Source organism: Agelaius phoeniceus, chromosome 4 (assembly GCF_051311805.1).
Source record: "Agelaius phoeniceus isolate bAgePho1 chromosome 4, bAgePho1.hap1, whole genome shotgun sequence".
NCBI lineage: Eukaryota > Metazoa > Chordata > Aves > Passeriformes > Icteridae > Agelaius > Agelaius phoeniceus.
The window spans coordinates 19450987-19473869 of record NC_135268.1 but is presented as its reverse complement, the minus strand read 5'-3'; the positions used below and the strand labels follow the sequence as shown (position 1 = coordinate 19473869).

Genomic DNA, 22883 nt, shown 5'->3' with positions numbered 1-22883 from the left:
GGCTTTTCATAACCAAGATACCTCTATATTGGAATAAGCTGTTAGGCCCTGGCTCTGCAAGCAAGACAGGAGTCTGTCTATATGTCTGACTGTATCTCAGTTACCACTTCCAAATGCAGCAGCCACACTTAACAGCTACAGTTATTATACAGAAATTCAGCAATTCATCAATGAGAATACCAATGCTTGACTAGAAATTCAGATCTCACCTAAAACAAAGCCTGGCAACACAAGGAAGGATGCAGATGACTCTTTGTGTCTTGACAACTGTAAATGTTATTCTGAACACAAAATATTGATTGTTTCAAGGAGATTACTGGCCTTCTGTTTGAACACAGTACAAGAACTAGTGAATATGCATTTTGAGAAAGATTTCACTTCTACATTCATTAAGAGCCTTGTTGATATTTAGGTATTTCAGAGGGAAAACTGGGACACAGAGAGAATCAGGATGACTGATGAGCAATACTTACAGGAAATGTTATTTATATTGCGTGATGCTAAACCAGCTTGGTTAACCCCACAGTTTAGCAATGATAGCTGTAATTCTGTGCACACACTCCACACTAAGCACCTGCATTTTCTTATGCACACACACACACACAAACCGGTGTGTACACTCCGGATTAAAAAATCGACAGTCGGCAAACAAAGAATATTAAGCACTATACCTTTGAGTCATAATCTTATAGGCATCTGGCAGATAACAGCGGATATTCTCCATCTGAGCAGGATCAGAGTCACAGATTTTATCATCAGTCCTGCCGTAGTTGGCACTTTCGATCATGATCACATCTGTTCCCGGGCAGCGCAGCTCGATGGGGTAACTCTCGCAGGACAGCTCCCTTCGGACCACAGCCATGGGCACTGGGGCACGGCTGAAAGCTGCAAGGATTAACACAGAAACACAGTCAACACTGGCTCTCCACGCTGAGGCTAAAATTAAAAGCGGAATCACGTTCAGCAGAAGGCTTTACCCATATGCTGTGCTGAGATAGTTTCGGTACCACTCAGATAAGAGCTGCAGGAACGGGGTCTGGTCGCTGGCTACCCAGAGAAATCGCTCCTCCAACTCAGTGACTTCATTTTCTCATTTTAAAAACAAGCTACAGATCCCTTTTATATTGGGCTTTAGACATCCCTTATTGAAACAGGTAAATAGCAACTATGGCATTGTTATTATTTCTACTTACCAGGTGAAAAACTAGTTGGCTTTGATATATAACATTACAGTCCTCTGTTGAACTTGAACAAGCAAAGAAAATTTTATGACAACAAGCAATCCAAGAACCAGGATCCCACCTGCTCAGTAAGATTGCACCTGTCCCACAGCAGATGTAATAACATCTGTATTGCTCCTGGTCCTTTTCTTAGCCCTTAGAAAAAGTGATCCTAATGGCTTTTGCTGTAGCCTGCAGCGTGCCAGGGGATGGCCTGCAGGTTCTGGCAACCATCCCAAAGTTTAGGCCCTGCAGGGTCCTACTTTCCATGGAAAGGCCAATTTATGGGACACCAGATGATTTAAGTTCAGTCTTAGCTTTGCATTGGATCTGCTTAGATAGTCAAATAGCTGGCAAATACTTGTGAAATTAAAGAGCTCTCAGAAATCTTACCTGTTTTAAAAGAAATCCAGGCTACAGTTTGCACAAGAAAAAAAAAAAAAGAAACACACTTTGAGATGCCTTGAAAACAAAGCCCTAAAGTATTAGTAAACAATGCCACTTGACAACAAGCAATTGTATTTCCCATCTTTACAGCCTCTTTGATCCAAAGATCTTAAACAGCTTGATGAACGTGAATATATTAATCCCCAAATATCCACATGAAGTAGCTACACATTGTCTTTCTCAACTCAGCCACAGAAGGGCTTTGCAGCTTCCAGAAGATCTCATGGGAAATCCATGGTGATGCTAGGAACCAAATACTTGTTTCCCAGCCTAGCACACCAGTCACAAGCTGAAATAAAAGCCAACTCCTTTCTTCCTTTATTCCACAAGAATGAAAGGAACCATAAAGGTTTCCAGATACAGGGATGATGTGCCCTCCGAGCTACATTTGTGCACTTCCAACCACAAAACTCAACACACAACCCAAGGCTGTCTCTATGTGATGGTGAGAGGTTTAAGCCTCCAGTAGATCCATGGTCCATCTGATACCAGGCATCTTTTAACAACTCTTTCCTCCTGCCCCATTATAAAAACACCAAAATACCCTCCCCATAAACCAAAAAACCCCATCCAATCTTCTGCTGGTTTGTTCCATAAAACTTCCCCATGGTACATGCACACCAAGTTTGCTTATGGAAAATAAGATTATATTGCTGTTTCTCAGAACACCATTTGACTATATCAAGGCTGCCCTGTCTGTCAGGCAGCAATCCAACCCATTGACTTCCATGAATCCTTCCATTATTGTCAGTTGTCCCATTTATGTACCACTGGACAGATTCTCAGATCCCGATTTCTCTAAATCTGCAGGGATTACTTTGATATCAGACCCTCCCTGGTGTGCCAGAGTTGTGGACTAATTGCCAAACTCCCAAGACAGACGTGTGCTTATTCTTGAATAATAGCTTGCACAATTAGCACAGCTTTAGGGTTTGGATCACTTGAGATCTCCTCCTTCCCTGAGACTGGAGAAACCGTTCTGCCCTGGGCTCATATTGCACCATACATTTGTTAATGCAATAAATTCTCACTGCCACCAGTTTCTCCTGTTACAGGAAGAGGAAAATGAAGAGGACAAGCATGAACCTTTAAGGTGCACTGCCTCATTCTTGCCCTTGGCTTGACACCACTAGGCAAAAAGGTGAATGGAAGAAGGATGGGACAATGTTAGAGACAACATTTGATAGAAGCGATAAGCCAGCCAGAAAGGCGGAGTCAGCAAAGCTCAGCAATTTTAGCCTGCCCTAAAAACAACTTCAAGAGGTATTAAGTTTGCTTACAGGGGTCTGTCCACAGAAGCCTGCAGCAGGCTCTGCTCTGTCAAACACTGGACTCTGTGGCAGAAGGCCAGTGCTGACCAAAAAACTTCTGATGCCAGGATTCTGATTTTGGAAAAGAGCTGTGGTGAGCTCTCCTCGCAAGCCTGTTCTGTGCTAAACCTGAGCAGATTGGTGACATGGGAGGCAGAAGGTTTCTAGCAGCTTTTGGCAGAATGCTGAGGCCAAGGGCCCTCCCTCCTCCTGCCATGTGCTTAGATGACTCCTGTTAACTGCCAAAAAAATGACAAAATGAGGTTTATAGGCAATATTAGCTGTTTGGAGCAATGGTTTTGCCCAGTCCTTGGGCAATTTGGATCATTTTTCTGGAAGGTTAACACAGGCTATACAAAGGGCAAAGAGAGTTGGTAACACTACTTTTTACAGTTCCCACTACAGAAAACAAAACTTCTGAGCTGCACGATTCAGAAAGTATATTTTTGCTCTTAATTCCTATATTTTGGGGTGCTTTTTTAGTAAGTATTCTATATCAATTGAACACATAAGGGCTGAGGAAAACCCTGCTTAAAATCACAAAAAAATAAATGCCTGAGAATTCACTCATAAAAACCTGGTGTATTTGTCAAACAGCAATACTGCACAAATGCAGCTAACCTTAACTCTTGTGTTATGCTGGAAATAAGACATTGAGAATGACTAACAGCAGTTTACAAAACCATTAAAAAGATACTTCTCTCCCTCAAATGAAAACACATTTCTAGTATCATGGGTGTGTCTCCTGTACACGAGACTTTACAGCATTGATCTACTAAAACTGGATGCATATCAGTTCCAAGGATGCCCCCTGAACACCCCAAATTAAAGCTGAACACCCCTTCCCCAAAATAACAGTTCATGTTCTACTCTCCATTACAGAACCTCTGGACAGATGCAAACATTTCTAGATGCAGCTTTAAACTTCCTGGAATTCACCTTTTTGTCTTTCACATAATCACTTGACTGCTTGCTCTAAGAAGGACAGCTTTCACTCACAGACACCTCCCTGTGGCATCATGGAGTCAACATTTACATTTATTTTCTGGATAAAAAGCATAAAAAATTTAACACCCGGGAAAAACTAGAAGCAGCTGAATATTGTAATAGAGCATGATCTCCTATCATGCTTTCTCCTAAAGCAATAGGAATGTTTTCCATCCTGCCATTGACCACCAAATCATTCACTTTGCATGGTGTTTTTTTCTACTTCAGTATCTGCAATAAATACTCCAAAAGGAGATTAGAGCCTGGCTGTTTATCTCCTTGTAAACACATTTTTTTGTTGTTGTGCCCCTATATGATAATCTTACTTAATCATTTTTACTGGTTTTCCTGTAAGGAGCAAAGATGTTTTGCTTTTTGCTGTGAAACAAGATACATCAAAGCCCATCTGTGAAATACACAGCACGATTGTATTAATTCATTAATACACTTCTCTCTTCTTTGAGCAGCTCCCTATCTCCACAGTCTCTCACTGAGCTCCTTATTTAATCTCCTAAATAAGTGACCTAATTGTTGGCTTGAAGTCAAGAGGAGCTGATGGCTGCTCACTACTTTGAAAAACAGGTGTCTTTTTCCAGGATCCTATGTGCAGACAGCCATCTAAATACACAACTTAAAAAGAGTGTTTTTCAAATTCTTTAACGTTTAAATGTGTGCCAACTCGAGTTTTTTAAGTGCAGCCATTCGGTGGAAAATAATCCTCCTGAGCTTCTGCGGGGCAAAGTGAGAGCAGAGGGTGAAAAGGCAACAGATAATGACAGGATTTTATCTGGGCGATTTAGAACTCCTTTGTCTCTGCTAATTTCAGGAGCCGGAAAATTAAGTAAGTCATCAAAATCTTGTGCTTTTTCTCCCCCTCGCTTTTGACCTCAGAACATAATTGCCTCTTGTCATGCCTGCAGGGCACGGGCTTGTAGTTATCACTGTGTGCTTAATCAAATGCCGAAATAGCCTTTAAATTATGTGTTTCCTTGGCTGCTAGAGACTCGTTGAGCTCTGTTACATTTAGAGGCATGATGGTAGTAGATGTACTTTTAAAAGAAAAGTGTGGGTTGATGCTTTTAATTAGGTTTTATATGCAATTTTCCCAGCAAAATCATGTTCTGGCTCAGAATTTTCAGAGCAAAAATTCAGTGCATATTTAAGGGCCGTGAAACAAAAGCTGGAATTGTAGAGATAATTATTTTCACAAGCTCTGTATATGATTTGGTCTGCCCAGCTAAGTATATGACTTACTGTTCCCAAGTGCAAACAGAGCATGCTGTGGGTAGAGGTTTCCTAGTAATTTGGAAGAATGCTTCTGTGTTTGTAATTTTGCAGTATTTAATACTCCCACAGTTCACCTTGGCTCTGTGGGGGGAAAAAATCCTACAGTAACAATAAAAAAGTGCCCCTCCTCTTATTCTCAAGCCTACTCAGGTGTGGGTAGGAGCGGAAATCCCTTTCAGTCAATGAGTCAATGGGCTTTGTAGGGCTCACTCCACTTTCTGAAGTGCTTTTCTAAACCAGGGCCCTACTTCTCCCTATTAGGATATAAAGTCTCCTTTGTGCATAAATTGTTTGCATGCAGACATTGCTCACTATTTCTTCTCTGTCTCTCCTTTCCTTAATCCAAATTATGCCTGGCCTCTGATCTCAAGAGCAATATTAGTAGAAAGCAAAACCTTCAGTTAAAGATGGTGACCACAAAAATTTCTCAAGCATCCAATATTCCCACTTCCCTGTATTTTCAAAAATTTCAACAACGTTCTGACAAACTTAAAATAGCTTGGCTGGTCCAAAGTTCGCTAAAATCTTATGATTAATATACAAATATGGAAATACCATTCCTTCTCCCCCACTTTCTCTATAGATGCTGAACATTTAAAAAAAAAAAAAAAAGAAAAAAGCACAAACAATGTCTTTTCTAGAGAGACAGGGTGGAAAAGCCTTTCTTCTACTCTCAGCCTGCAGTGGGGTTAAAGAAAGGTGCATCCTGCAGACAAAGGCTGGTGCCAAGATATTGCAGCAAATGCTTGCAACATCCATATCCAGCTTCCCCGGGGAAGAATGGAAGACTGAAGGCAGCCAGTGTGGCTGAAGAGCTGAAGCCATCAGCAGTGCAAGGCTGGACAGTCCTGGTCCCCATTCCCAGCTCTCCCCTGTGTGCCTCAGCTGATTGCTGTCTCATCTATCAAAATGGGAACATGATCTTATCTCCCCCATTAAGCACTCTAAAATCTGCCATGGAAAGGAAGAAGAGAATTAGATGCATCCTCAGAAAGTGATGCATGTGGCTTCAGCTTTGGTTTCCCCACACAAATCAAATACCCACATCCTCCTAGATTGTCTCGGGTTTTCTTATATTATAGATTATATCAAAAGCAATTTGCAACTTTCCTTTGGTCACCTTCACCTTGATTCCCCCTTAGCCAGCAAACAGCCAGACTGCAAAAACTCAAAGAGCATCTTTTTACATGGTGGGATGGAGTATTCAAAAAAAAAACCCCAAAAACCAGAAGAGAGACTATGCAATACCCCAGCCAAAGCAACCAAAGAAAAGCTAAAAAACATAAAATCCTCAAAAACTTCTTCCCTGTGCTGTTTATGTGGAGGTTGAGGTCAACTATCTTATGGTTCCATAAATTGCTTACTCTATCTTCATTACAGCACGCAAGGGGCACCTGCTAGGGATTTGCTCCCAGCTTCTATGAGTGAAAATAGAAGAGATGTTCATCTGTAAGTTTATATCTGATGCCCTCCCCCACAATTAAAAGGATTCACAGAAGGTTGTAGCAGACAGAGAGTGGACTTTCTATAGGGACAGGCAAAATTCACACACAATCAGTGAATTTTCCAAGGTGACACAACTATGGATACAAACAGGACCATAAAAAACTCTAAAAGCTAGACAAGTCCTAAATTGAATGTCTCTGAAGCAAGCCTCTGTCTCCATGCATAAGCCTCATGGAAAGCACCTATTTCCAGGCACCCAAGATCTCAAAGCAGGGATGGACAAACAACTAGCTCTTTCCACCACCCTCTGGATGCCCAAAAAGCCCAGGGCCAGCAGCCAGAGGATTAAGCACCAGACAGCTACATCCTGGGGTAATTCTATTGCTCCCTCTTCATAGCATCATTACTCCTCATCTCTTTGCCATGCTCAGCTGATAAATATCCTTATTCTCTCCCCTTACATTCCCAAACCCTTATCCAAGTATGGAGAATCTTTCCTTATGAGTAAGAAGCATTAGATTATCTTAGAATCTTTCAGTATGTTCCTAGAGAAGAGAAAAGAAACTCACAAAGAGTACTGTGGGAGATCACCAGAAAACAACAAGAAGAGTGAAGTGGATTTGCATTTGCACCCAGGGGCAAGTGTGCACAAGGGAAATCGGTCATTGAAAAGCCCTGGGAGAGAAGAAAACAAAGCGATAAAAGAACAAAACCACAGAATCAAGATGGTAGCTGTGAGTGGAGGAGTTTGACAGGAGGAGGTGACTGAGGCCCTGTGTGAGGCCAGCCTGAGCCAGGGAGACCCAAAGCAGGCCTGTGGGAGGAAGCAGAGCACCAGCAATGCTGCGCTTCCTTTCTCCTCCTCCATTCCCCCCTCCTGGGACTCGGGGCCTGCTGCCTCCTTAGGGAGTGATGGGAAACTCTGACAACTGCAGCAAAATTGCCTTTCAACAAGGCCCCATCCTCACCTATCTCCCCCTGTCGTGGAGAGGTGAACACCTCTGCAGTTGATCTCCACACCAGAGCAAGGTGTCACCAAGGGTCACCACCCTCCAAGCTGCTGAACAGGCAGTGCTCTGGGCTAAGAGCACCTGCCAGCAGAGTGTTGTGGGAAGGAAAAGGGATCCTGCTTCCTCCCCAAGACAAACCCTCCTATCCCCTGCCATGGCTGTGCTGCTGGACGTGCATCCAGCTCTGTGCTTGCTGCACCCCTTCATGAGGCAGGGCAAGTCAATAATTCACCAAGAAACTACACCAGTGTGGGGGGAGAAGGGAAAGGGGGGATTTCTGCTGGGCTGATAAGAGTTGAATCAGCTCAGAAAAGGTTAGCTCAGGTCATAGGGAGAAAGCAAAAGATTTTTAGAAGGAAGGATGGCTGAATTTAGAGTGCTTTTCAAAAAAAAAAAAAAGCACCTACCTACCTTCAAATCAGAGGTCAGAAGCACAGTCCCAGCCTGAGCTAAATGTCACTTTAATGAATTTAATTAAAGCAGAAGCAACAAGTTGAGAACAACAGACAAATAAAATGTGGCCTCCAAGGGGATGTTGAATGCAAGTACATTAATATTTAGGCCCCATCACAGGAAAAAACCTATTCCCAAATATCTTTTCCTTTGCAGTGGATCATCTAATTTGTAATGAAAGTCACACATTAAATAAAAATGTTCTTTAAATTTACAGGCTTCTTTCATGTGAATTACCTTTCAAGTGTAGGAAAGCTGTGCACAGACAGGGAAAGTGTCAGAGTTTAAGCCTTGTACTGTGGTGCTTAATTTCTATAAGCAATCCTTATGGTAAACTTGCCCTCCAGCCTAACAGTGACATTATTAAATATCTGGCTTTTATATCCTGGTCCATAACATTGAGACAATTGTATTCTCAATAAAAGAAGCATTAGGTTCTGAGCCACAGGGACCGGTCCTTTTTACAAATCCATACACCACAAATTTCACTGGGGTCCTTAGTAATGAAAAACATGCCATGTAGTTCTTACCCAACTCAAAGTTACTGTTGTTACAACAGGCACTCAACTGTCTCCAACAAAATCCCAAAAAAACCCTCAAAATCCGAGAAGCTTTGACTTTGACATTGCTGAACAACCTTGGTATCTCACATTTAATACAGCACAAATTAATGTGGTGAAGCGAGAAGATTTGAGTAATAACTGAATTTGCTCCATTTCAAATTACTCCAGTGTAGGTTTTAATTGTAGCCATTAGTAAGGTTAATCTTTAATCTCATATAAAAACTTTTATAAACCCCCGTAACAGGTATAATCATAGAGCCAGTTAGATAAATGAGCATCAAGGGTTTAGTCTAAGAACATTAAGTAAAAAGAATCTGATCATAATTTTCAGATTTCATATTATATAATAAGTTCATTTAAAATTACAGTTTGTTTTTGTTCCAATTTAAAACACTAGCTTAAATTCCTACCCTTTCTAAAATAACACAAAGCTAGAATAGCTTTCCTGCTACCAGCAGAGCTATTTTAGGTTTGCCATTAGAATGGGCATCAGCAGGATTTAGTGGTGGCCTAGGTAGATATTTCCCAGGTGTTCTTCTGCCTCTTGTACCACTGTGAACTGGGAGGTGGCAGCCCTGGGCTACAGGAAGCAAGACAAGGATAACTGGAGGAGGCCAAGACACAAATGCATTCTCAAAAGTTGGAAATTATACAGAGCCCAGGTTTGACTTTTATCTCACCATAGCAGAAAAAAAATGGGGATGGGCAAAAAGAGAAGTGGGGAAACCCCCAAACATAAAACAGCACCAAAGTAACTAACCAACCCCAAAAAACAAAAGTCAGGAAGAGACCTGGTGAACTCAGCAGGTTCAGCAATTCTTTTAAGGCTGTAGAAAATTAGACAGGTTGGATGTATCTGGAGCTTTGCTGAAGAGCTGCAAATAATAGACTCCTACCAAGAAATACCTTCACAAAGTTAAAGTTTAATTTTGATTTACAGCTCCCTGAAAAGCCTCTGAAGGGGAACATTAAAGCTCTTGTAGAAATATCTGCATTATTACAGAAATGATGAACAGCAGAGTGGAGATTACTTTGTGCTGTTTACAGACTTGTTTATCAGAGCAGTAAATCTATTTTTAAGTTTGTACTGCCTAGAAAGGAGAACTATGTGAAATGTCGAGAACTGTCCAGAGAAAAAGACAGGCAGGCAAAAAAGAATTTCTACCAAAGTATTAGAGCCTGCCACTCAAATATCTGCAGAAAAATCTGGAGCCCCGAATATTTACCATTTAAACCAACTGCTTTACATCAAAGGCCAAAAATGATACCTTTAGCGTTCATTTTACAAGAAGTTTCCCAGACCTCAAAGACCAGCCATCTCAGAGAAGTAAAATGGCTAAATCATAGATCACTAATAACTGATTTTTCTTTGTGTTTTAGCCATTACCGCTCCTTTGAGTCTCTGCCATAAATAGCAATAGGGAATTTGTTCTTTCCACTAGCCATAACTGTGAAAGTTTTATAAAGAAGTCTGAGACTACCGTAAGATCCTGACTTCTCAGAATTGCATCCCATTTTTTTTTAATATATATGCACTTCTTAAACTTTTAGAAAAGCATGGTGCATATGAAGCAGGCAAAATGGCAAGTGTAGTTTTTCTACATGGCAAAGTGACATTTGGGGTCCCCTACTGAATTTTTAGAAACCAATGGGTGCTTCTTAGTGTAGATAACTTGTGAGTAATCTACAAAGAAAACCTGGTCCCCGGCTGCTGGATGAGGTTTTCCATAGCATGCCATATATGAGCTCCATGCCAGGAACACTGGCATGGGATCCAAGATCCTATTTTTGCTGATCCACTAACAAGAATTACAAGTATTTCCATAGCATGCCATATGAGCTCCATGCCAGGAACACTGGCATGAGATCCGAGATCCTTTTTTTGCTGATACACTAACAAGAAGTACAAGTAGGCTGTGCCAAGCCATTCTTTGTAGTCCTCTGAATCATGACTCCCCAAACTCTATGACGTTTACTCCCCCTCCTCCTTTGACCTCAAAATATCAAGGATTTCACCTTGAAGTTACTAGCAGCTTCAAAGAGCTTTTCAGAAGCATTCACATTCATCTGAACAGTGGCCAACTTTATTTACTTCCCCTCAATCTTAAAAATAAAGAACAGTAGGAGAATTAGATTTGGGGAATGAACTGAAACATGCACACTTGCTCCAGGTAGAAATATACCTGAAGTAAAAGCAGATTTTCAAGGAATTCACATTTTTGTCCATAGAATCCCTTTCTCCTCAGTAGAAACTAGCAAAACATTAAACTAATTAATTACCTCCAGAAAATGGTTCACCTTCTAGGAAACACAACTATAATCTTGAGTGATGAAGCTTCCTATTGTGCCCACCTGCTCACAGCAAGCACTGTCCTTAATTATTTTCCCCTAACAGAACCTGTGCAAATATTGCTCCAGAAAGACTATACAGCTAGATATGGGTGTGTGCTGATATAATACTTACATGCACACAATACTGCCCCCATCTCAAGGTGAGTCACAAAAAAATAATAAAAAAAAAAAAAATTCTGAAATTATGTTCAGCTGTAGGCTCCCAGAAATGCCCTGAACATATCAACTGCTCCCAGAAAAGTCATGTGAACAGCTGAGAGCTTCTGGGCTTTGTAGTAGGGAGGGGATGCAAGCCTGTGGTACCACCAGGACTCTCACTGCAGATTGGGGCAGCCAGGACACAACAGTGTGGCCAAACTCACCATACTACATTTTAATCTGCAATAAACCACTCTGAATCCTGCCCTCGCACACCCCACCAGCTGCAGAGCTGTCCCAGGATACAAGTTTCTATTAATTTTCCACTCCAGCCCTCAAAGTAGTAACAGCAGCCTAATAAGCATTTTAAAAAGCAGCAATAACAAGTGTGAGTAGTCACAGAGACATTGTGCTCAGTTTAAAAACAAAACAAAAAAAAAACCAGAAAAGCAAAACCCCAGCCTTGTACTGGTTGAAAGCCAGCCCTGCTTTATGGAAGTCCCTAAAGCACTGGATATCATGATTCATTATTTGTTCTATGGGAAACTCTAGGGCTCCTGCAGACACCCATGTGCACGACTGAACAAAATGAGGGTCTGTGCCCCAAAGGACACTTTAAAGAGAAGAAGAAATGTGTGCAGGTTAGGAACAGGAGCTACAGTGACACACAAAAGGATAGTCATGCAGCATGAGTAACAAACAGGTGCAGATGCTACACTTGAGGGCACAATGCTCAGTAGTTCAATGAAAATATGGCTGAAAAAAAATTATCTAAGTTCAGGAGAAAACCACTGCAAACAACCGTGATGGATGGAAGACTCCTTCTTTTTTAGCCTTTTTTTTTTTAACACAATCACTAGACTTGTTTCAAATTGTCCTCCTTCAAGAGGTAGATGAAAGAAGTAAATCTTTTGCTGATCTCTCTGGCAGGAAAAACCAGGATATATTTGCCCAGTCTAACCAGAGAGAGATAGTGGGCCCAAAGGCAAAGAAATATTTTTGACAAAATAACCTGATGAAAGAGTCCATTCCTCCTTCCCCTATAAATAAGGTGTCAGAGAGAGCAGGACTTTTTTCAAGCACCAGCACTGCTGTGACACCAGAGGATGCTCATCAGAAGGGCACAGAAAGGGGTCTTGGAAAAACCAAGGCGCTTGCTTAGCACTTGGTAAATCCCCCGTGCAGTTTGTCCCTAAAGGGTTTTGAAGGATTCTTTCAAGTGGGGAAAAAAAAAAGGCATCAGAGAAAGGTTTCCAGAAAACTTTCTGGGAGATAATTAATTAAATTTCTAATGAAATTATGTTGCAGTACATTTAAGTGCACTTTCTAAATAGAAACTGACTTATAGCTAACAAAGGATCCATTTCAAGCACTTTTTCTTCCATCTTTAATATCCATTTCCTTTTGTACCTGTTTCAAGCATTGTTCTTCTAGAGTTATTTATACTTCACATCAAAAATTTTCTGCTTTTTCTAAGAATAAAATTGTTACCTATTTCCATTATCTTGTGCTCCCTTTTCATATTTGAGGAAAGAATTCTGCTGCCACTGTCCCTCCAAGGGAATTTTTGGAGCACAAGGAAAAGCCTTCATAAAATAAATCAGATTTTGCTACTTAAAATTCTTCTAATGCTCCCCATTATTATATAATAAAGGTCCCCAAACTGTGCAGAGTAAAAAAAAAAAAAAAACAAAAAAAAAAACCAAAAAAACCCCCCAGTTTTTCAAGGGGGGTAACAACTTAAGCAAAATACAAAAGGTCACTGAACAAGTTTATTGTTGAGCCAATCTTTTTGATGCACGGTAATATTAGCCCTTATTGATTGTGTTGATCACAGACAAACAAAACCCAAACAAACAAAAACCCAACCAAAACCACAAACAAACCAAAATTGACTCCCTAAAAAACCAACAACAAACAAAACCAAAACCACCAGCATCAACAAACACACAGATGTCTATGAGCAAATAACCACAAACCAGTTTTATTTGGTAAGAAAAAAAGATCACAGTCCTGACTGGTAACACAAATATTTGAGGGTTTTAGCCGGGACAGCTCCACATAGGTTAAAATATTTCACACAAAATTAAACACAAAGGAAGGTTTAAGATTAAAAATGCAGACAGTAAACTGAGAAGTCTGTTTCCACACGACAAAATCCCCAACCCTGCAATCTTGAGAAATGGTTTCTTTTGTTAAATAGTCTATTCTCACTTACAAAAAATAAATTTAAAAAAAAAAAACACCACAGCAGTGTAGTTAACAAGTACAAATTACAGTTTGGAAACACAAACATGCAGTGCTAAAAGCTCAAAATACAAACTAAATAACTGTAGACCATCTAACTAAAAAAAAAAAAAAAGCTTGCAGAATTTTTAAAGAAGCATCAGTATTTTTAAACTAGTAAGGTTTGTGGGTCAAAGACAACCAGCTATCAAGCACAAACTGAACTCCCTACAAATATTCACTAACTCTCTCCAATCTGTATTTAGAAAGAGGCAAACAGAATTATTCATCATTCACAGTGATAAAGAGATGCTTTCAGTTTTAGCAGATATTTGGAAAGATATTAATAATAAAAACCCCAATATATTCAATCTGAAGAATGGGAGTTTATAAGAAACCCACAACCCCTTTAAGAATCCCCCTGCTGTTTTTCAGCCTGATTTTGGGCACTGGCATTTGGCATTTAACAAGTTTAAAAAAAAAAAAAAAGGCATGAAAACAGAACATAAGTCCACTTGCATACAGGAAAAACGCATTAGCTGCTGCCTCTCAAAAACTAATGTAAATGTGGAACTGTCATCTCAACCACAGCATTTCTGGAAGTTCAGCAAGAACCTCATCAGTCCAAAATCATTCAACATACTTCTTGATGATCTGAGAGAAAATAAACTCAGAGCTTGCCAAATTTGCAGTCAGTGCAAAAACTGATGAAATGTTAAGTAACGACACAGACCTTGTCAGTTTTGCAGATTGATCTACACACAGTACCTGAGCAGACCATGCTCGAACACAGACAAATCCAAGTCCACGTAGGCATACAAGAAGTGCTCATTATGTGAGACCACAGACCTGCAAGCAGTCACTCTGAAAGAAGACTGTTTCCATAACTGATAACAACTTGAACAACATGCAGCAGCTCAAAGGGCAGACACGATCTCTGCAAGGATGAGGAGGTGAATAATAAGTAGAAGTGGGAAGGTGAAATTGCCCCGCATATGGTGTTAATGAGGCCATTCCTTCTTGGAAAATGTACACATTGCGGTACCCTACACTTCAGAGGGTTTGTCAGAAACTTTGAAAGGGTTTGCAAAAGAACTTTTAAAAAAAATAAATAAAAAATCAAATAGAGCCTGGAAAGCCAGTCTAACAAGTGAGCCACCAAAATTACTTAGTCTAACTGGTCTAAAAGACTCTAAAGGACTATTATGGTCTGCAGGTAGCTACCAAGGGAAGATATTTCTCCTTAAACTAGCAGAAAAAGGCAAGCAAGATCCAAGATCTGGAAGCTGAAGCCTGATACATGGAGATAGAAATAAGGTAATATTTTTAACCATGTGAGCAATTTACCGTGGAACAGTTTACTTATATAGATATATATCAGCTGAAGTACCTAAACAACAACTGAGTGTTTTTCTGAAACACACAGATGCCTGATTCACAAATTACTGGGTGAGATCTCTACTGTGCAAACAGTCTGGCTTGTTGAGTTCCTTTGTATTTTAAGGATCTATGTAGATTTAGGAGCAAGAGAACAGGAAGAGGAAGGGGGCATTTAGCTGCATGGAACTCAGTGAATTTATTAATTTAGAGTAAAAAAATATAAAAGAAAACCCAAAAAAAGACCCCACACTAAAGAAATCAACAACAAACCCCCCCCAAAAAAAAACCCAACAAGCAACACAAAACCTCCAGTAAGCTCTCATACAGAGCTGCTGAGCTTATACTACCTTTAGTGGTTGTAAACAGAAAAAAAAATATTTCAGGATGGCTTCTTTGAATGCCCAGAAATAATAAATGGCAAGGAGGAGGAAGGGAATTGCTTAATGCAAACCAACAGATGGGATTTTCAGTCAGAGGCTTGCTTTGTTTTCATAATGAACCATAATCTGTGAAATCTAAAACATTTTTTATTTGCTGCAGTGAGACAAAGACTGCAGTAATGGCATGTGAATTATTTTCTCCACCCTTCGTCCTTACAGAAGGTAACAATGCAGATGCACAGGACCTGGAATAAGCAGCCAAAGTTTAGAAGGATGGATGAAATTGTAGGTATGGTACTATGTGTTTAGCAGGTTTGTCTGTCTTGGGTTTTTTTGGTTTTTTTTTTCCTTTAATTCAGCCTTCCACTATGGCTATCTAATAAGTAAGTGTAATTCTGTAAAGGATATTAACTGGCCTCCCAGTGTTATTAGCTAGCGTACACCCTACAATACTAAATCAACATCAGAGACATGTAAGGGCCTGCTATGATGTTACTGCGATGGGTCAGGGGCATTATTCCCTAAATCTTACTTCCCAGTCATGGTGCTGCAGGTGCTCCCTACCCTGGCATAGTTCTGTGAGTTGTCTCTGGCTGTGCAGCCCCTGGTGCCAGCTGTGGGAGCTGCAGAGAGCCAGCAGCACTGCAGAGAAGCAAGGGCTGTGTTCTGCTGGCAGATCTGTCCCTGACAGTCAGGCAAATCAGCATATATATAATATATATATATATATCAGCATATATATATACACACACACACACATTCATCATTCCTATATTACATCCGGTTACATTATACACTCTACCACAAAATGGACAGGTAAGCAATTCAATGTTAAGGCACCAAGCCAAGAAAAACTTAAGCTACCTGGAAGCCTGGAGCTGCAAATAGTGGCTGCCGCATATACTGCTTATTATTTTGCTGAAATTCAAGATTTAGGTTTCAGAAACATCAGACATCTACTTGTGGCTTCTCAGCACACTTATATTCCCATAACATTTTGCAATATAAAATACTGACTTCTATTCATACACATTTCCCCATGTTATCAAGTCCATCTTCATATTAAAAAAAAATGAATTTAAAATGTAAGCAGCTACATATATAAGCACTCTGCTTCAAAGCCATACTTCATCTTTAAATAGCAGCAATCAATACATACACTATATAACCTAAACAAATTTCTATTATGAATTCCCAATGGATGCATGCTTTGGTCATTTTTATTACTAATATATTATTGATTTACAGAATACATTACCACCTTAGGCATTTGGATTTGCTGAAGTCCTTACATTGTATTTGTAGTTTTAGTCAAAATACGAGCCAGAAGTCAATACCCCATTTACCACCAGCACAGCCACACTACAGAGTTAGATATTTAATTATGGTCTGACTCTCACAGTGGAATCATAGGTCTTACACTGGCACACATAAGTCATAGTTATTAATGTAAAATTATCCATGAGGCCTGCCTGCTTGTCTTTCACTCTATTGCCAAAACACTTTGGGAGTCACAATTTGGACAAAATTTGCGAAAACACTGGCAGCCTAACCTTGCAGATCCCTTGCAGGGCAGAGTTTCTGTGAAATCAAAGCACCCACTTGGGCTCTTTTGCTCTGAATCAATGAACAGTTTCTCTTTGTTGCCATTCACATCAGGGAGCAGTGATTGACTCCTGCAGTTGCCCAGGAGAAAGGAACCAAACAGCTTTCTTTGATATGAATACTAATAGCAGCAGACAGGGAGAAGACAGCATGCCAATCAGCCCCGCCACTACCTCCGAACACAGGCTGCGGAGAACACGTCAGCTGCTACTCCGGGAGGCTTCAGAAGAAGCCTGGAATGAGATGGGCACATCATAATATTGTTACAGAAATCAAACCCAAAGTGTTTGTTTACTGCTACAGGCAGAAATGAGGAGGAAAAAAAGGCTTTTGGGTTATGGTTTCTTTGGTGAAACCATGCCACGTTGCTGGTTTGCAGATCTACGTCACACAGGTGCAACACCACACGTGTGTCTTGCCAGAATATTATCACACCTTGGGCAAGTCAGGCTTTCTGTCAAAAGCCAAGCACAGAAATGGCAGAGATGCAGTATCACAAGCATCGCTGTTTTTTCAGCTGCTCAATGACACAACTCTCCTTTAATCTCTAAATAAGTTACTTCCAGGGAAAATCCAAAGTAACATATTGCTTTTCTGGTTTTAATATCTTTTAAGAGATGGATGAGAATCCATCCCTTGAGGAGAACAGTCTACAAGGAGCTTCTCTCCGTTTCCTCTTTGTCTTTATTGTGTTTTGTTTTCAAACTGATGCATGTGAGGACAAAGGAATAAAATACATACAGAGTATGAGTGCTTTACACCCTTTTTGCAGAAGAACAAACAACTGCAACAGAGACAACAGTAATCAAAAACACGCCTGAGAAAATAACAGCCGCAAAAAAGCAAAAGTCATATCAATTGCTTAGGCCTCTCTGCACACAGAAGTTAAGTGAGGTGAAGCGAAAAAGTTTAATTCACTGAGCTGACTAGAATTAAACAAATGAGCCATCTAAAAAGTGGAAGATCAGCTCCTAAAAACCTGCCTATAATGCACCTTGTCACACCAACTTTAAACTGCTTTTTCACCCACTGTCTCATTCCTTACCTAAAGGCAAGGTGCTCACCCCCTCCTCTTTCATTTCTTTCTCACACAGGGATTCCAGCACATGCCTTGAAGGGGACACCCAACAGGAGCCAAATTTAGAAACTATCTCAGTCTTGGTCTTCATTCCAAAACCAAAGGGGACAGGAAAGCTTCAGCAGTGTGTTGAGAGGTCCCTGAACACAACACATCCATGAGAGAAAAACATCACCTCAGTCTTCCCTGCCTTGTCACCACCCAGCCATATCTATCACTGCAGTGATAACTTTGAAGACCAGCCACAGAACTACGCAAGAGGCCATCCTAGCAGACACAAAGCCTGACAGATTCAGAACACACCCAGCAGAGGCTCTTCCAGACTAGGGTAGGACTCTTGAGAGGTAGGACATTTTGCAAAAAAATCCCATCTTTAGAGCAGTACAGGAAAAAGCTTCCAAAGGCTCTGCTGACAGACATGAGACATTTTATGAGCAGCCTTTTCTGTTTCCACCCTTATTCACCAGTGGCAACAAGAAAACAGGATCAAATATAAAATTATTCTGATGCCTGGACATGAATCTGTCACACATAGAGACAGTTCTGGAAATTATCCTTGCCTCACCTCCCCCTAGAATGGCTTGTGTCCAGGACCCCTAGGTTATAGAGCAATTGCCATTTTGTGAATGTTTACTGCATCACCATCCCTTTCAACACATGCATGCAAAGCATAGTGAAGCTGGTAAATACTGAGAGCTTATTTTATTTCTGTGTCTTGTCCCAGGCAAGGACATGACAAAACATCATGTTTCTAAAATTAAACCATATTTATTAGCAGAATTCAACAAAGAGGTGCTGCAATTTTACTGAACTTCAAAGCCACAGGCAGGAGTTTGTGGCAGTTGTTTAAATCAAATGTGTTATTTATCCAGATTCACACTGAACAAAGCAATATGTAAGGCACACCAGAACTGGGAAGAAACTTAAACAATATCTCTCCTTCTCTTTTTTTAACACACAGCCAACACTGTCTCCATTGAAATATCTTCCAAACAAAACAAATTCCTTACAAAGATTTTTTTTTTTAATTTCTTTAAATGCAATTTAAAACAGCTATGCAAAATAAATAAACAAAGAGAACCTACAGGAAACCTTTCATTCCAGCCCAACGAAAAAGCTTAGTTGAATCCCACACAGTGGTTTGGGAGGGCTTTGGGGTTTTGTTTTGTTTCCTTTCCCCCACTTTAATTGTTTCAGGAAGGGTACCAGAGCAGAGAGACAGGAGGCAGGAAATGAGGAGGCTGGAGGCTATCAGTAGTGGAGAGTTGGCTTTGTTGGCTGCATGGTCCCACCCCTAGAAATGCACGGACCTTGGTACAGCCCTTCCCAGTGATCCTTTTTGGTAGCATCTCTGTGCTCCTGCTGTATGAATGCCATCATCTGAAAGCCCTTCCACCATAGGTGAGGACATTCAGGTACATCACAGTACTCCTGAAGTCAGGAAGCTGAGGGACTCATGCAGGTTGGCTTGGCATAACCCAGGCTGTCACAAGTTAAGCAGCTGTATTTTCTACTTAGCAACAATAACAGCTCCTTTTCTGCATCTTCCTTAATGGCCTTGGACTGGATTATCTCCTCAGTTTGCTAAAAGGCTCTCTTGATGCTGTCAGCCACACACCAAGGATGGGGCAGTTTCAAGGGATGTGCTGATTTTTCCACCAGCAGTGCTTTATCCTTCAGAAGCCACACAGAAGCATGGATGGAGGGAGTAGGAGACAAGAGGTTTCTTTTTATTTTTATCCTTACATTGCCCTGTAGACACTCAAATCCTTCAGTTGCATTCTCACATTACATTCAAATACTGGACAGGGCCCAGATATCTGCTCTGCCCCCCTGCTCCAGGGTTATCCTAGGATTACACCCATGCCCTGCCACAAGTGGCATTGCTGCGTGTCAGCTGCAAGAACCTCCTGGCAAAAACCTCTCCACTTGCATGGGCTGGGTACCACAACACTCTTGCATTTGCCTGCAAGGCACAGAATGATTGCACTGTATCTCACCAAGCCTTGGTCAGGTTTCCCTAGGCTTGTATTTTCCACTTATCAGCGTGGCTGGGATTATACAGCAGCTGGCCTGGCAATCCAGAGCAAACTGAACAGGCTGTTGACTCAGGGCATAGCTGTAAAATATGGCAGTGAAATGTCTGGCAACCTCCTCTAGCACCACACACACAGGGAAGCAGGTCCCTACCTCCTGCACTCTGGGTTCCTGCAGCCCAGCTCTGCTTCTGCATGAGGTTTTCAGCCCTTCACTGGGTGTTTGAGTCAGCTTTCTCTCCACCCTCCCTCCTGCTAACCTGCATGCATGATGTGGATTCAGTGCTAGGGAGGTTTTAATGTCCCCAGAAATTATGTACTGGAGTGAAAATTGTTACCTCTCTGAAGGAGTCAACGCAGCCTTCTCACCAACTTTGGCTCTGGGCAACAGGAGCAGGGCATGGGTATAATCCTAGGACAAAAATACAAACCCTAGGCAGCCTTGGGCACTGTTTCCAGCAACAGCTTCCCAGTCCTACCCTTCAGTGTCACTGTTCTCCCAAAAACTGGGAAGGAAATTTTACATTTGTTTTCTTATCTTTATCCCCCACGTTGGTCTGTGCACAATCTCACATCTACCCTTTCTCCATCATCCTGCTCTTGCAAGGGAATTTTGTTTAAAATTAAAGGAGTTTTGTGCTTTTGAGATCTTGCATTCAGCTCTTTAATTTAGTTTGATGGTGAGAGTGGTGTTCTTTTTCTTCTCCTTTTTATCACACTCTCACTTGATGTACAACAATTCTGCTTTGAGCAGGAAGTGGGACTAGAGATTCCAGAGGTCTCTTCAAACCAGCATGGATGTAATTCCTGTCCCTTGTGCATCTCCCTGGCACCACCACACCTCATGCTTATTTTTCTCAATCACAGCCCAAACCCAACAGCTACTTCACGAACAGATTTAGTAAAGGTAAAGCTACAACTCCATCACACACCCAGGCTATTTTCACAGGCTGCCTTTCTCTTGCTTCTCTGAGTCTGGCTTCTTTCCTCCTCCTAGCAGGGAGGTTGCTATGGAGATTTCTTAAGAAACAAAGAGAAAAAGGGATACAAGAAACAGAAAGCATGGAGAAGGGCATGGAAGAGAAAACAGATGTATCTTTTGTGTTAATAAATCTATTTCCCCCAAATCTTAACCTGGGAAGCCACTGATGAAGAGACCAGACCCTAAAACATTCGTGCTCTGCAGCACTTCCCCCATCACATGGCATAGGGACTTTGCAGTGGTGGCAGCCCCTGTGAATGGCATCCCAGCAACAGAGGATGCTGAAGCAGAGTTATACTCATGTGTGTCACAATACAAAGCAGTTACAACAAGCAGCCAGAAAGGACCTTAAGACCTTTCCCCTCCCTTTTAGAGCTGTTGAGAATTCTTTAAGTGATCGCGACAGGCTTTCAACACTTTCTCCAAGACGCGCATGTGGCTCTCAAACCAAAAGGGATGGGTAGGCAAGACAGAGGAGAGCAGACAAGTCAAGGAAAGTGAAGAAAGTATAAAGAAAAAAAAATTCTGAAAATACACTGGCAAATAACATCCACTCCATTCATAGCAGTACTCAGGGTTGTTCAATGATCCTGCCATCATTTATCACCAACATGCTAAGAGGATGAAGAGAAGCAAGGCCTAAAAGAGATCAGAAAACAGCTATTTGTAACTATACCAATTGCTTCAGTTTTTCCAGATTATGCCTTGCTTTAGTTTCCTCAAAGCAAATGCCAGAGCATGGTTGTTGTTGGGTGTTTCCTGAACAGGCTGGTTCAGAAATTCTGAACTGCTCTGGTTATTGACGTTGTTATCTTATTTCCATCATATATGCTGATAGGGCTATGTAAGGATCTTATCTAGAGCCTGAAGATAAATGCAGTCCCCAGTCAAGGCTATGTTACACACTTATGCAGGCTCAGTTCCCACAGTGTTGGGGCACATCTCAGGTTGTTCTGCCTGCCATGCAGTGAAAGACAGCTCAGTGCTCCTGTCCTCACCCTATAAACCATGGTCTGAAGGGATTATGGGCCAGCTCCACAAGGAGTAGTGAGAAAAACCAGCATGACCTTTGGTTCAAGGACTGACCTGGGACTTCAGCCAAAACCCAATACTCACTCTGGCACTGCATCTTCCCTACAAGCCTCAGTTCAGCAGTGCTGTCAGCATCTCTGGTTGCTTCACTGCTGCCCTAGCAGTACACTGGCACTTTGGTCCCACTCATCTGCCATCTCAGGGGGATTCTTGACACACAGAAAAGAGCCCAAGCATTTCATCACTGGTCATATAGCAAGTCAGTGCAAAAGCAGGATCCCCAGCTTAGCTGTTTTCACCAGCTGAGAGAGCTGGAAATGTTGGGGGAAGAAAAGTGACTGCTCTGTCTCTCCCCTTGCCTCCCTGACAGCCCTCAGGAGTGGTCAGAGTGCATAGAGGCAGCATCCTGCTGCAAGGCATGCAGGTAAAGGAGACCACAGGCACAAAGCCCCATTATTAAGCAGCAAGTTCAACTTGGAAAAGACACCAGAGAGAAAGAGAGAGCTTTCACATGTCTAGCATTGGTAATAGTATGAAAAAGGTCAGCAAGTAACAGGAAATAATTATTCAGTACTCCTAATACCACAAATGAGGGAAGTCAATGAACTACTTGCAGATCCAAGGGTCAAAAATGAGCATAGTGATGTATTCTTGCACACAACTTATAGTTTGGGAACTCACTGTAGCAGGATGGTGTAGAAGCCAGAGACATTCAAAAAGAACTAGAAAAATTCCCATGGCACAAGGTCCATCAGTAGCTTTAACCTGCCTGTCCAGATGTTATCTCCAGATTAGAGAGTCTTTACATCACAAGATCACAAATATGCAATTGTTCTCATACTACTTTTCTCTCCACCACATCTGTTGCTAATTACTGCTGGAGACAAGACACAGGGTAAGCAAGTCTTCAGCCTGACCCAATAATTTCCCTAAGGATGTTCTCACTGCTTG

At 41.3% G+C, this 22883-nt stretch overlaps 1 protein-coding gene across 22 annotated transcripts in view; it reads right to left on the bottom strand.

The window, feature by feature from the left end:
* The window catches only part of ADGRL3 (adhesion G protein-coupled receptor L3), a 493993-nt gene that overhangs the window by 264142 nt on the left and 206968 nt on the right, over nucleotides 1-22883 (bottom strand). For 21 of the 22 annotated variants that reach the window (XM_077177050.1, XM_077177053.1, XM_077177036.1 and 18 more), the window contains 2 exons: nucleotides 1614-1634; nucleotides 672-885 (listed from right to left, as the gene is read on the bottom strand). In XM_077177050.1, coding sequence (XP_077033165.1) covers nucleotides 672-885; nucleotides 1614-1634 — 235 coding nt within the window. The remainder of the gene's footprint in view (nucleotides 1-671; nucleotides 886-1613; nucleotides 1635-22883) is intronic. The other variant, XM_077177039.1, reaches the window with a different exon arrangement.